The 14,376-nt window shown below is 44.9% G+C and overlaps 1 protein-coding gene across 3 annotated transcripts in view; it reads right to left on the reverse strand.

The window, feature by feature from the left end:
* NTPCR (nucleoside-triphosphatase, cancer-related) overlaps window positions 1-6,375 on the reverse strand; it is a 35,881-nt gene extending 29,506 nt beyond the window's left edge. For 2 of the 3 annotated variants that reach the window (XM_065919843.1, XM_065919841.1), the window contains exons 1-2: window positions 6,183-6,362; window positions 424-586 (exon numbers count right to left, since the gene is read on the reverse strand). In XM_065919843.1, coding sequence (XP_065775915.1) covers window positions 424-586; window positions 6,183-6,216 — 197 coding nt within the window. In that variant the 5' untranslated portion in view covers window positions 6,217-6,362. Of the gene's footprint in view, window positions 1-423; window positions 587-6,182 lie in introns of all 3 variants that reach the window. The other variant, XM_065919842.1, reaches the window with a different exon arrangement.
* Between the last annotated feature and the right edge of the window lie 8,001 nt (window positions 6,376-14,376).

Raw genomic sequence — 14,376 nt, forward strand, 5'->3', positions numbered from 1 at the left:
CAGTTACCTCCAAGGAGCGGGCGTATCACCTGTCTTAGAAGAGTGACAGGAGAAACAGGGCCACAAGGTACCAAGTGAGAAGAGCTTACTGTTCAGTGGAATAAGTTTGCACTGAAATATGGTATTTTCAACTTTGCTTTTCATACGATGACTTCAACCTCTGTTTTCTTTGATGCCAAGAAAGCCATAAAAGCTCAAGATTCTTTAAGACACAAAGGACTTCCTGGCTCAGCCCTGGACCCAGGAGAACACCACCGCAGAGGGACTCCCGTGGTGGTCTGGGGGTTACGATTCTGCCCTTCCAATGCAGGGGGCGTAGGTTTGATCTCTTAGTCGGGGAACTAAGACCCTGCATGCCATGAGGCATGGTCAAAAAGAAAAGAAAAGAAAAGAAAAAACACTTCAGGAATGAAGCTGCAGTACCCAATTCTGGATAAAGGTCCCCGGATGCCAGACAACGTGACAACATCAAACCCTATTCTTCTTCCTCCCTGTCTGACTTCTTCTGTATAAAACCCATCGACAGGCACGCCAGAGGACTTTAAAACTTCAGTGGCTTTCTGGATCAGTGTTGTTTTTCCAACTCCTAGAGAAAAAAAAAAAAGTCCATCAGGAACCACTGCCTTGTTGGAGCATAGCAACCAGGAGAGAAATGGGCTGCAAAAGGCTTTTATGAATATTAACTTCACTTAACTTTGATTGCTCCAGATGTTAAAACCGTTTAATTTCAAGTAGAAAACAAATATAATAAAAATGTGAATGGTATACTGAAGTTTATTTTTAAATTCTGAAACATTATTAGTTTTGTCACATACATGATCAGAGAACCAACTGAGTGGTTTTCTGATGATAATTTCAAGTGCAATTTGCATCCTACAAGACAAGTTTTTGTTTTCTCATAGGTTTACTCTTCTTGAGGGAGCAAACTTTTCCACCTAGAAAGTAAAGCTGGTCAAGCTTCAGGCACAGGCTGGATGCTTTAAGTTAGGATTTCAAGACACTCTGAACCTATGTTTAACAGTGGGAACATCCCTTCATTTCTCCTTGGACTTACAATGTATGGCTCCCCAAAATGGGACTCTTAGATACCTCCAACACTACTAGAAATGGCAATTTTTCAACTTTTTCCAGAAAAGCAATCCCATCAGGTTGGCCATGCCTTCCATCACCTCCTCAGTTCAGTTCAGTTCAGTTCGGTCACTCAGTCGTGTCCAACTCTTTGCAACCCCATGGACCGCAGCACGCCAGGCTTCCCTGTCCATCACCAACTCCCGGAGTTTACTCAAACTCATGTCCATCGAGCTGGTGATACCATCGAAGCATCTCATCCTATGTCATCCCCTTCTCCTCCACCTTCAATCTTTCCCAGCATCAGGGTCTTTTCCAATGAGTCAGTTCTTTGCATCAGGTATTGGAGTTTCAGCATCAGCATTAGTCCTTCCAATGAATATTCAGGACCAATTTCCTTTAGGATTGACTGCTTTGATCTCCATCACCTCCTAGAGTATCCCTAAGTACTCCTTTGACTTGCCCCCAACCTCTTCCCAGATGATAACCTGTGAGCCTCCGCACACTCATCCTCCCCACCCAGGACCCCTTCCTTTCCTCCCAGCCTAGCCAATGGACTACTCTGATTAACACTTGGGTGCTTACAAGTTAAACACTATTTAATACTACTATTCAGTGACGCTGTGGAGGCAGGGCCTGGTCTCGCATGCCTCCTAAGCATTTTCTTGCTTAATTCTTTACAATTACCCTATGAAGCAGTTGCCACCCATGTCCCTATTTTACAGAAGAAGAAACTGAAGCACAGAGAAGATAGGCAACTTATCCATGGTCAGACAACTGAGAGAGACCATACAGTTTAACAGGGGCCTTCATCTGTCACCATGATTTTATTTCATATGAACCTTGTTCTCATACAAAGTCAGTGGCATCGTGACTACCCCAAAATGGGAAACCACGTCTGCAACACAGCTATTATGACACAACAGGGTTGCAAGTCGTATTATTCCTATGGCTGCCCAAGCAGAGTCATCAGGGTTCCCAAAGAAGCTTTTGAAGCTTACTTGAAATAAAATATGATGTTATTCTCATTTAGTTCATTCTTCCTCCAAGTTTCACACGAACAAACAATGGTGTCCGGCCTTTGAAACATGAACAGCAGCCCACGCTCATGGCACTAGGAGGGAATGTAACCCCACCTGTCCCTCGGTAACTGCTGCTTTAGGGGAGTCAAGGAAGAATCCGCTCAACACAGGCAAGTGGCCTCTGCTGATGTGTAAGTTGGGACTTCTCTGAAACAACTTAATGTTCATTCATTAGGGATTGTTAAATTATGGTATCATGTGTATAATGACATAAACCCATAGGAATCTCATGCAACCATTAAAGAGAATACTGTTTACCTATGGAAAGAGCTTACTGCTTAGCATGGGAAACAGACCACAACATATGAAAATAATATATAGAGAAAAAGCAGGTTAAGAAACAACAGAAATACACAGTAGTATTCCATTACTTTTTTTTTTGAAAGACCACAAATAACAAATGTTGGCAAGGACGTGAAGAAAACGGAAACTTGTATGCTGTTATATGTAAATTGGTGCAGTCTCTGTGGAGAACAGTATAGAGGTTCCTCAAAAAACTAAAAACAGAACTATCATATGATCCAGCAATTCCACTCCTGGGTATATATCCAAAGAAAACGAACACATTATTTTGAAAAGATAAATGTACCCCCAAATGTTCATAGCAGCATTATTTACAACATATGGGAGCAACCTAAGTTTCCATCAACAGATGAATGGACAAAGATATGGTATACAATACAATGAAATACTACTCAATTATTAAAAAAAAAAAAAAAATGAAATTTTGCCATCTGCAACATCATGGATGGGCCTGGACGATATTATGTTTAGTGAAATAATTCAGCCAGAGAAAGACAAATACTGTGTGGTATCACTTATATATGGAATCTAAAAAATAGAACAAACTGGTTTTATGTAATAAAAAGAAACAGACTCACAGACAGAGAGAAGAAACCAGTGGTTACCAGTGGGGAGAGGGAAGGGGTATGATGGGGGAGATTAAGAGGCACAAACTACTACGTATAAAACAAATGAGCTACAAGGATATATTCTATAGCACAGGAGGGAAAAAGGCAATATTTTATAATACCTATAAACAGAATCTTGAAAAACTGTGATTCACTGTTATACACATGAAACTTACACGATACTGTAAATCAACTATATCTCAATTTTAAAAAAGTGAAGCATGTAGGTGTCTCCAGAAGAAAATGTCGAGAAGAACAGAAAGATTTATAGCATTTGTTTCTGTATGTTGTAAATCCAAGGCACTTTCAATTTCTTCTTTATAACTTTCTAGATTTTTTTTTTTTTTGGTCTTACAGTGAGTATTGCTCTTAATTTAAGGAAAAAACAAAGCTATTTACATTATGCAAAAGACAAAATGGAACAGCTGTAATAAAAGGGAATATCGTGGGTCTGATCTGTTAGGGAGAACACTTAAACCAAGAGGAGGCATTTGGCTCTAGTCCCTTTTTCCCTCTTCAGCTCTGGAAATTTTTCATCTCAGTTAATTTGCTATCTACACTGGTTAAGAAGTGACCTATAGGAAGGAGACCCCAAAATCAAAGGCCCACACCACATTCAGAAAGAATGGGTTGGAAAGCCCCAGAATTATTTTGGTTCTGGTTCTCCTACAGAGTGGACCATGAAGTAAAGACTCATGTGCAGGCTGTTTAATTTGGGAAGCCACACCCGAAGATAACACACTGGTGGGGAGGTGACTGCATTATCAGCAAGTCATCAGTGGGTAGTTTAATCCCACTGAGAAATCCTAGGAGACAGCTTCGGATTCAGAGTTCTCTTGTGTGATGAGTGAGGAAGGAGTTTACCCACCAACTTCCAACTGTCAAGGGTCACGGCTGCTTCAGGGGGCAGGAATTCCCTGGCCCTTCAGGCCTGCCCGTGTGCAGGCAGAGGTGGGCTCCAGGGGTCAGAGAAAGCCCTCTGGATAGGTCACAGGCTGGACAGCTGGAAGTGGGGGAAAAACTGCTAAGTGCGAAGGACACATGAGTGGGGCCCTGAGAGTGTACACGAGTGTCTCTGAGAAGATACTTGATGTCTGAACACACAGAGATTCAGACAGCAGGCAGAGTTTGGGACTGGGCTGGTGAAAGAAAGATACTAAGTCAATGAAAAAAACAGGACGAAATTCCAAAGGGGGGAAAATGTGCATAAAGGGAAAATACATTACAGATAACTCTTGGCTCCATGGCTCTACTGTGGTTTACTTTTACAGTCAAAATACCATCAACACTGACCACTGAGCTAATTAAAATTATAGTGTAACTGCTTTGGGAAAACTGGGAGGAAGAGAAGGTTAGTGGGTTTAAGGCCAGGCTTAAGAAAGCTACACTCTAGCACTGAGTCTTTCAATCATGTGTATGCATATAAAACTTTTATAAAGAAGGAAACAGAAAGAAGAACTAGTATTGGCCTGGCTGGCCTCTGTCCTCACCCACCTCCAGGACTCAGGCAGGTACAATCATAAAAATAAGCCACCTCTGTTATGAAACACATAGATGTCCTGGGGCCAGGCTGCTGAGAAAACTTGCAAATAAAGTTTCAAATAAAGGACTGACAAATCAACTTTTAGAAGACATTCCTTTACAATATTAAGGAGTACCTCTGGATATTAGAAATTTCTCAAAACACCCTTCTCCTCACCACTCCCCCATTGCCTGATAAATATAAAACTCCAGAATCTGCAACATTAAGTTAACCTATGGTCCTAAAAGTTAAAGAATACACATTTTTAAAAAGTGAAAGAGAATTTCAGGCCTGGGGTTACAATGGTTGATATCTGAATGCACAGTTAACCTGAAACTGCAAAGAAGCTAAAGAATCACTTTCTGCACTCAAAGCCCATCTTTTTTGTTGCTGTTCTCTCTTAACCTATCTGATGCTGTCTTAATCTGATGCTGCCACAAACTTCTTGCCTCTTCTTTTAGTAATGGCTTATCTATGTGTGGCATTTTGGCTTAAAAGGCATCTATCTGTTTCACCAGTCTCTCATTTAAACGCACACTACCACCTTTCAAGGGCTTCCCTGGTGGCTCAGAGATTAAAGCATCTGCCTGCAATGCGGGAGACCTGGGTTCGATCCCTGGGTGGGGAAGATCCCCTGGAGAAGGAAATGGCAACCCACTCCAGTATCCTTGCCTGGAGAATCCCATGGACGGAGGAGCCTGGTGGGTTACAGTCCATGGGGTCGCAAAGAGTCGGACACAACTGAGCGACTTAACTTTCCCTTTCACCACCTTTCAAAGATGAGACCTTCACAGCCTAAGGTTGGAAGGATTTCCATTAGTAGAGACAGGCACCAAAGTAGGGTCTGGGTGGGGGTGCCCAGTACCCCGCCCCCTTGTGTGGGGGTACCAAGGCTCTCAACCTGCGACCTCACTCATGCAGGAAATTGGGGTGGGGGGTCGGTCAGTGAATGTGGATAGGGAACACGGTTGCACCATCCTGCAACTGGAATTCAACTGGAATTCCACTCTTTCATGATAAATGCAGGCGCGTGTGACGACAGAAATCAGACACCTTCGGGGGTGGTGGTAGCAGAGATCCTGAAATATGGCCTGTGCACATCACAACTTCAGAGTGTTAGTCGCTCAGTCCAGTCCTACTCTTTGCGACCCCACGGACTGTAGCCCACCAGGCTCCTCTGTCCATGGGATTCTCCAGGCAAAAATACTGGAATGGGTTGCCATACTGGAATGCGTTGCCATGCCCTCCGCCAGGGGATCTTCCCAACCCAGGGCTCGAACCCGGGTGTCCCACATTGCAGGCGAATTCTTTACCGTCTGAGCTACCAGGGATAGTAATACAACTGCCTTTGATCCTACTTAACACCTTAATACGGAAGCCCAGGTGCCACTCCATAACAAGCTGGTCTCGCCCTCCTGAAGTTGGCTTCATTTCATTTACCTTATGGACTCAATCACATTTTCCGCAGGCTTCTGACCACCAAGCCTGTAACTTAACATCCGGAATTTTAGAGGCGGAGAGCACCGGCTGCCGCAACCCCACGCGCCCGCCACGCCCACCCCTCGGCCTCGTGGACTGTGCGGACACGGGCAAGATTACCTGGGGGCCCAGTCAGGAACACGTGCCGGGCCATACGGGTAGGCTCGGGTTGGGGGCACGACCCGGGCAGGGGTGGGGTCGAAGTCGCCGAACCGGGAAGGTGGGCGAGGTCGCGACCCCGGGTCCACCCCCCAGCACCGCAATCCCCTCCTCCGCCAGCCGGAAGCAACGTCTGTAAGGCCGCGCATGCGCCCTCCGCACTCAGCGTCGATCTGCGCTTGCGCCCTCCGCGCTCAGCGTCGGTCTGCGCTTCCGCCCTCCGCGCTCAGCGCCCTTCTGCGCTTGCGCCCTCTGCGCTTAGGGGTGGCCCTCGCTGAGCCCTCCTTTCAGCGACGGGAGGGTGATTATTCTGGTCTTCCCTGGGTCTGTGTGCTTCAGCCTCCGTGTTGGACTTAGGTAGGGTGTTTGCGAGGAGGTGTGCGTAAAAGCCTTTTACTAAACCAGTGCTGCTCAGGTGAGCTCCGTTTACAAAGCTCTGGGACCGGACCTGGGAGCTGAAATTTCCCCAGGCTTCGGGGAGAGACCTCCTGAAGGAAGTTGGGGTCCTAGAAGCCTTCCCAAAAGAAGGAGGATTTGCTGCCGATTGGAACTACATCCCCAGTGTTGTCAGCCACCGCTGCAGTGTGGTATTAGATGGTTAAAAGTGTTCATGCGTGGGCTCCAACTCCCGAGATTCGGAGTGATTGATTTTGGGCGAGCCCTGAGCATCTGGGTCTTCTTGATATTGTTGAAACTCCGCGGCAGTTTCAACTTATAGTCCCGTCTTCACCCGTGCACACAAAGACCAATTTCCACTTCTTGCCACCGTCTCAGAAATGTAAACCAACGCAAGACCCAGCCGGAGGATCTTCCTGTGGCAAGCATTAAGTGGTTTTCCTCCTCAATTAACCATTTGAGGTGTTTGATCCTGCGAAATGAAGTGGCGGTGGCCTTGGGGCAGAGTTACCTGTAAGCCCTTTCACTGTAATATATGTATAGTTTGTTTCGTGATCGATCATCCTCCATCCTGTCTGGGAAAGCAGTTTCACTGAGTGCTCAACTCAATTGTGTGGGCACACACAGGACTTCCAGAGCTCCCCTTAGCCTGGTTATTCATCAGTTAGATGGCCTCCATTTCTTACTGTTTGAAAAGGAATCATGTAAAAGTCAGATTTGTTCAGTCAGTTGTCACCATCATTTCTGCAACATTTATAACGTTGCATCACTGGTAAGGTAGGGCCTTCCACTCAGATTTCTTTCACCTCCATTGCAAACTGGAGTCAAGAGCAGTTGATATAGTCAAGTAAACCCACAGAGTAGTTTCCAAAAGAAAGAAATGTGTACACTGTCATATGTATGATCTTCTTTTTATAAAAACAATTATTTTAAAGTGCTAATAATGTAGGATTTCCATCACTGAAGCAGTTTGTGTTTGCAAGATTCACCAGGAGATGGATTATTATATTTTGAAGTTATGCCTGGAATTCTGGTAGCCACCAGCCAACCTGTTTAGGTAACTCAGTTTAGGTACCTCAGTTTAGGTAGACTCTAGATGTAGAGTGCTGGTATTTCAGAACAAAAAGAAAATTCTTCCAAAGTGGGATGTTCTTTTTCCATCAAATCTATTTGGGCAGTTTACTTGGCTATCTTGACTTTATAATAATTAATTGATCTGAGTCTTTGATTTGTGCAGTTTCCTTTGTGGGTTACACATCAATCACAACCGATGAAATACCTTATCTTAGAGATTAACAACAAAAAGAGAGGCAAACATGATTAGTCACCCATTTTTAAATAAATAGATTATCAAACTACTGTGCTGAAGCTAACTTTTGCTTACTATCCAACCAGTGTATAATTACTTAGAACAGGTGATTCCAATTTTTTCTTCCTGCAGGACCTGGGTGCAGGCTAACTTTTGATAGAATGCAGTACAACTGTTTATTAAAGCAGTTAGTAAGCATACATCTGAAGTCTCTACAGTTCCAGAGACTGTTTTCTCTATTGCTGCACCCAAGCACCTAAAACACTTCCTGGCACACAGTAAGGGATGTACATGCTATGCGGTCTGTGCTATCTGCAGTGTATAAAGGCATGAATAAGAGGAGCTCCTTTAGATTCTTGCCTTTTGGGGAATTTTTAGTTGGTTGGGTAGAGAAGACCCTAGGGCTGTCACAGTCGTGGGGGTGCTGTAACAGAGGCTGAGTGAGCACTGGTGAGGGGCCAGGAGGATGAGAAAAGCCTTCCTAGTCCAGTGACTGTGAGCCTGCTTGGAGGATGAGTAAGAGTCAACTGCAGAGAGCAAAAGAGGACACCTCTTAGGTCCCCTATCCTTTTGTGTCTCTGCTCCAGTCACCACTACTCGTGGGTGGCTGTCCTCAATCTGGAGTGGCCGGGAGTGAGGTGGTTAGAAGGAGATACAGGTCAAATAAAAGCCGTGTGTTTCTGTGTGACCAACCCAGCTTGAGTGATGTGATTTCTGGAGCCAGTCACTGAGCCAAGGAGATGGAATGATCTCACTGGTCAGACTTGGATCAAGTGCTCCCCTGGAGAAAGGGGTGATCTGCCCCTTTCAATGCCAGAGACCAGGCCTGAGGGAGGGATGCTCCCCAAAGGAGAATTTAGGCACTATTTCCACAGGGGCAAATGAATACCAGGCTGGCAAAACAGATTCACGTATCCTCTTCCCCACTTTCATATTTTTACATCTGCAGTAGCCATAGTCTTGGTTCTGTTTTCTTGTGCTTAGGACATAATCTAAGTTTAAATTGTGTGTATGTTAAGTGGCTTCAGTTGTATCTGACTGTTTGTGACCCTACGGATTGTAGCCCTCAAGGCAAGAATACTGGAGTGAGTTGCCTTGGGAATCTTTCCAACTCAGGGATCGAACCCATGTCTCTTATGTCTCCTGCATTGGCAGGCGAGTTCTTTACCACTAGCACCACCTGGGAAGCCAAGTTTAAATTATGTTAGTACAAACATGTTAGGGGAAACACTGACTGAAACCACTCACCTTGGCCAGGCACCACAGCAACCACTTGCGTGGGATATTTTACGAAAGGAGGTCCTGGTAAAAAACAGAACTAACAAGCCACCACCAACCAGAATTCAGGAAAGGTCAAAAAGAAACAGGCGATGCCAGTCCATATGTCCCCCCTGACTCCTGGCTGGAATGCATCTCGAGCGAGTGATGCTCACGCCACCAGGAGGGACCCTGAGTCAGAATGATTGGCCAGAGACAACACGGAAACTAATCCTATCACCATAAACCCAAGACTGAGCCACATGACAGAGTGGTTCTCCTGGATTTCCATACCTCCTGCTCTTAACCCTAGTGCCTCCTTCCCAACAAGTTTTCTTGCTTTGTTAGCACAAGTGTCTCCTTAGACAGTTCATTTCTGAGTGTTAGACAAGAGTGTACTCTTGGGCCCTGGAAGGGATCCTTCTTCCTGCAAAAAATATGCTTAGGAGTAAGTGTTGTGTGTGTTTGTGTGCACACTTGCACATGCATAGGTTTATAGGTTTGGGGAATATTTGTATACATCTCATCTCATTTGACCAGTTACTGTACAGTTGTGGGCACCATATCCTTGTACAGGGTTAGGAAAAATGGAGCTTTGCAGAAGTGCTGGCTCAAAGTAAGGGGCAATGGGAAAGCTGTGTATATGACCCTATATGTGAGACAGCAAAAGAGACACAGATGTAAAGAATAGTCTTTTAGACTCTGTGGGAAAAGGCGAGGGTGGGATGATTTGAGAGGGTAGCATTGAAATGTGTATATTATCATATGTGAAGCGGATCACTGGCCCAGGTTAGATGCATGAGAAGGGTGCTCAGGGCTGGTGCACTGGGATGACCCAGAGAGATGGGATGGGGAGGGAGGTGGGAAGGGGGTTCAGGATGGGGGACACATGTGCACCCGTGGCTGATTCATGTTGATGTGTGGCAAAAACCACTACGATATTGTAATTAGCCTCCAATTAAATAAATTAATTTTTTAAAAAATTGTGGCTATGATTAGAGCGGGCTTCCCTGATGGTTCAGACGGTAAAGAATCCGCCTGCAATGCGGGAGATTTGGGTTCGATCCCTGGGTTGGGAAGATCTCCTGGCGGAGGGCATGGCAACACACGCCAGTATTCTTGCCTGGAGAATCCCCATGGACAGAGGGGCCTGGCGGCTGCAGTCCGTGGGACCACAGAGAGTGGACGTGACTGAGCGCCTGAACACAGCACAGCATCATCAGAGTGAGTGCAGAAAACCAAGCAAGAGAGTCATGTCACTGCAGGATCCCAGGGAGAATGGGGAGCCAGCAGGAACGGGCATTTAGCTTCTTCATGGATAAGAGGAGTAAACAGGGAAAGTTGTTAAGAGTGAACCACCAGGGACATGCTGAGAAGTCCAGGGGAGAGGAGCAGAGCTTCTGTTTGGCTGTCTCATTCCTCAGGAAGGCTAGCACTATGTTTTGTTCAGGTTCATTTTCATTCGTTTCACTGGGATCCCATCAGTGGAGTATCTATTGTTTGCAGAATAATACGGCAATTGTTCTGGTTTGAATCGGCCTCTGATGTGTAGGAACCAAAAAAATAAGAAAATAAATTGCTGTCTCTAATGAATATTCAACACCTGATATAAATAGAGCTGGTTATTTAAAATATTCACCTTCCTCCTTCCCTCTCTTCCTTCCTTCCTTTTCTTTCATTCCTTTCTTCCTTATTGTACTGCAGACACTGCACTGTGGTACATAGTAGGGATCAAAGGTACATTTGAAATATGTAATATTTCATACATTTAAATATCATATACTAATGCATATATATGGAATCTAGAAAGATGATACCGATGAATTTATTTGCAGGGCAGCAATGGAGAAACAGACATAGAGAACAGACTTAGGACATGGTGGCGGGGAGGAGAGAGAGGGTGAGATGTGTGGAGAGTAACGTGGAAACTTACAGTACCATGTGTAAAATAGATAGCCAGTGGGAACCTGATGTATGACTGGAAACTCAGACAGGGGCTCTGTGACAATCTAGAAGGGTGAGTTGGGGAGAGATGGGAGAGAGGTTCAGCAGGGAGGGGACATGGGTGTACCCATGGCTGATTCTTGTTGATGTTTAACAGAAAATAACAAAATTCTGTAAAGCAATTATCCTTCAATTAAAAAATCAATTAAAAAACACTGGTGAGCAGACTTTTATACCTAAGTTTACATTTTTTAAAATATTAAATATACATGAGCTCTTATTTTTCATTCAACATGAAAATACCTTTATCTGAGCTCCTGAGGGAAGAATTCCTTTCCCACCCCTTTAGATTACCTACCTTTTTGAATAACAGTTGGCATTGGGAAAGCTGGCATTGCATTCTGGCCTCCAACCTTATAGTACTTAGACATTTAACAAAAGGTAGTAGCTAACGTTTACCTGGTGTTTACCATGTGCCAAGTTCTCTTCGCGGAGCCCTAAAAATTATAGTAACTTCTTTAATCCTCACCAAAACTTCATTCTATCTATGGACAAACCAAAATAGAGAGGGACAAAGGAAACGACCCAAGACCACCGTGCATATACACACATGTGTTTAGATGTGATTGTGTGTATGTCTGTGTATATATGTCTATCAGTGCATGTGTATATATGATTCAAACTCAGGTATCTGGGTGCCAGAGTCTGTCTGATACAGATTTTTAACTTTTGTCCTGAAAATAGGTCATGGGCAACATCACAAAGCGAAAAGTTCACGTGAGGACTACAAACCTGCTCCATTTGTTACTCTTCCTTCTTCTAGGAAAACAAGCATCATGTTATAGCAAGTCCCCTACATACGAAGGAGTTCTCTTCCAAGAGCACGTTCGTAAGTCCAGTTTCTCCCTAAGTCCAACAAAGTTAGCCTAGGTACCCAACTAACAAAGTCTGTTATATAGTAATGTACTGTAATAGGTTTATAATACTTTTCACACAAATAATACACAAAGAATAAGACATTTTAATCTGACAGTACAGTACCTTGAAAACTACGGCAAAACAGCTGGGCATGTTCCCGTCTTTGAAAGTTCCCAACTTGAAGGTTTGTATGTAGGGGATTTAGGGCTTCCCCGGGGCTCAGCGGTGAAGAATTCGCCTGCCAGTGCAAGAGATGTGGATTCGATCCCTGGGTTGGGAAAATCCCCTGGAGAAGGAAGTGGTAGCTCACTCCAGTATTCTTGCTTGGGAAAGCCCATGGACAGAAGAGTCTGGCGGGCTACAGTCCATAGGGTTAAAAAGAGTCGGACATGACTTAGTGACTGAACTGCAACAGGAATAACATGTAGGGGACTTACTGCCCTGAAGAGCTCTGAGGTCTTGAAGGACAGAGAGAATGGAGCGCTCTTTCTCGTTCTGATTCTCTTCCAGGGCTGTCTAGGGTAATGATTCCTATCATATCTGTGTGCGTGGACCAGCTAACTCAGAGATCCCTGGGTCGGTGATCATGGAGTGAGCCAGGCAGGCCCCCGTCTCACCCCCAAATCTCTCTGGGTGTGAGGCTGCAGGTCCTCGGAGAGACACAGCCGCTGTGCTGCTGGACTCAATCGGACGCCCTCTCCTCCCGCCTCAGCCTCTCTCAGCACAGGCACATCAGGTAGTGCCTCTCCTCAGACGAGGTACAAGCTGAACAGCATTTATTCAAGTTTCATTGTCTTTCCCTGTAAATAATCTGCAGGAGACACTAATTGCTTTTTAATTTGGTCAAAATGCATCATCCCCAGAATTGTTTGCACCATGAGCCCCAGGCAAAAGAGGCTGTGGGTGTTAATTAGCCATCTTCATCCGTATGGGAGCCTGGGTTCTCCTCCCCGTCTCCCATGCCCTCTGGTCCATTTCTAGTTAAGGGCATGGTTTCAGCTCCATTTGCCAACAAGTTGATAAAAGGTTTTGCTGGCTGAAAACTAGAGGAAACTTAAGGAATAATTCCTTTTCATTTCTATTGTGTATCTTCAGTCTTCCTGAGGAAGAACGTCATTGATTCCTTTCCTGGACCAAAGTTCATCATCCTCTCCTAATGCCAATGAGGTCTGAAATCTGGTGGGTTGGATAGATAAAGCATTAGTCTGTGACTGGCCAAAAAGTAATTGGGGGCCTTTTAAAGGCAGGTTCTGTTCTCTCCTGTTTCCCTGAACGAGCCTACACAAAGACCCTGGATGGTGCATTTCAGTCACCCTAGTGTGAGAGCAGATTTTCACAAGGATATGGACATTCAGGGGCTTCCCAGATAGTGCTAGTGATAAAGTACCTGCCTGCCAATGCAGGAGATGTAAGAGACACGGGTTTGATCACTGCATCAGAAAGATCGCTAGAGGAGGGCATGGCAGCCCACTCCAGTACTCTTGCCTGGAGAATCCCATGGACAGAGGAGTCTGGCAGACTACAGTCCATGAGGTCACAAAAGTTGGACTTGATTGAAGCCACTTAGCGCATGCGCATGCATAGACATAATCTGCCTGCAGAACATAATCTTCCTGAGGACTTCGCCTCCAGCCCTTATTTCAGAACAATGCTCCCAGTTGAGTCACAAAGAGAGTTGAGAAAAGTGACTCAATGCCTCCTCCTGTTCACTGCTCCACCGACCCTTATGTTTGAAGAGCTGAGGGTAGTTGGCTCCTGGGATGCCCTGCATGGATGTAGCCTAGCATCCTTCATGCCCCCTTCATGCTGGAGAGCAGAAATGATGACATTGGATAGGGGGATCAGGCCAATCTTGAGTTGTTTAGGGCTCTTACCTGGTATGGAGGCGATATTAAATGTTCTCACGTGCCCAAAAGTCTCATGTGCTCTCTTCCCCAGGGCCTTTGCACATGCTATTTCTTCTGCTTCAAAGGCTCTCTATGCTCCCATCATCCCCTCATTATGTGTCGTGCATGCGTGCTTGTGCTCACTCATATCCGACTCTTTGCAACACCATGGACTGTAGCCTGCCGGGCTCTTCTGTCCGTGGGGTTTTCCAGGCAATAATACTGGAGTGGCCTGCTATTTTCTCCTATCTTCCTCTAACTCACATTTATTCAGCATTCTTGGCTCCCTAGTACATACCAGGTGTCCCTGATAAATGCTCCCTTAGGTTTCTGAACTTGTAGTTTTTTTCAATTACCATAGTTGTAATTGAATAATTTAGATATTTAAATTTATAAAATTACTTTCTCCTCTGCTAAAATTAAAGCTTTATGAGTGAAGGAACTG

This window comes from Muntiacus reevesi, chromosome 2 (assembly GCF_963930625.1).
Source record: "Muntiacus reevesi chromosome 2, mMunRee1.1, whole genome shotgun sequence".
NCBI classification, from domain to species: Eukaryota; Metazoa; Chordata; class Mammalia; order Artiodactyla; family Cervidae; genus Muntiacus; species Muntiacus reevesi.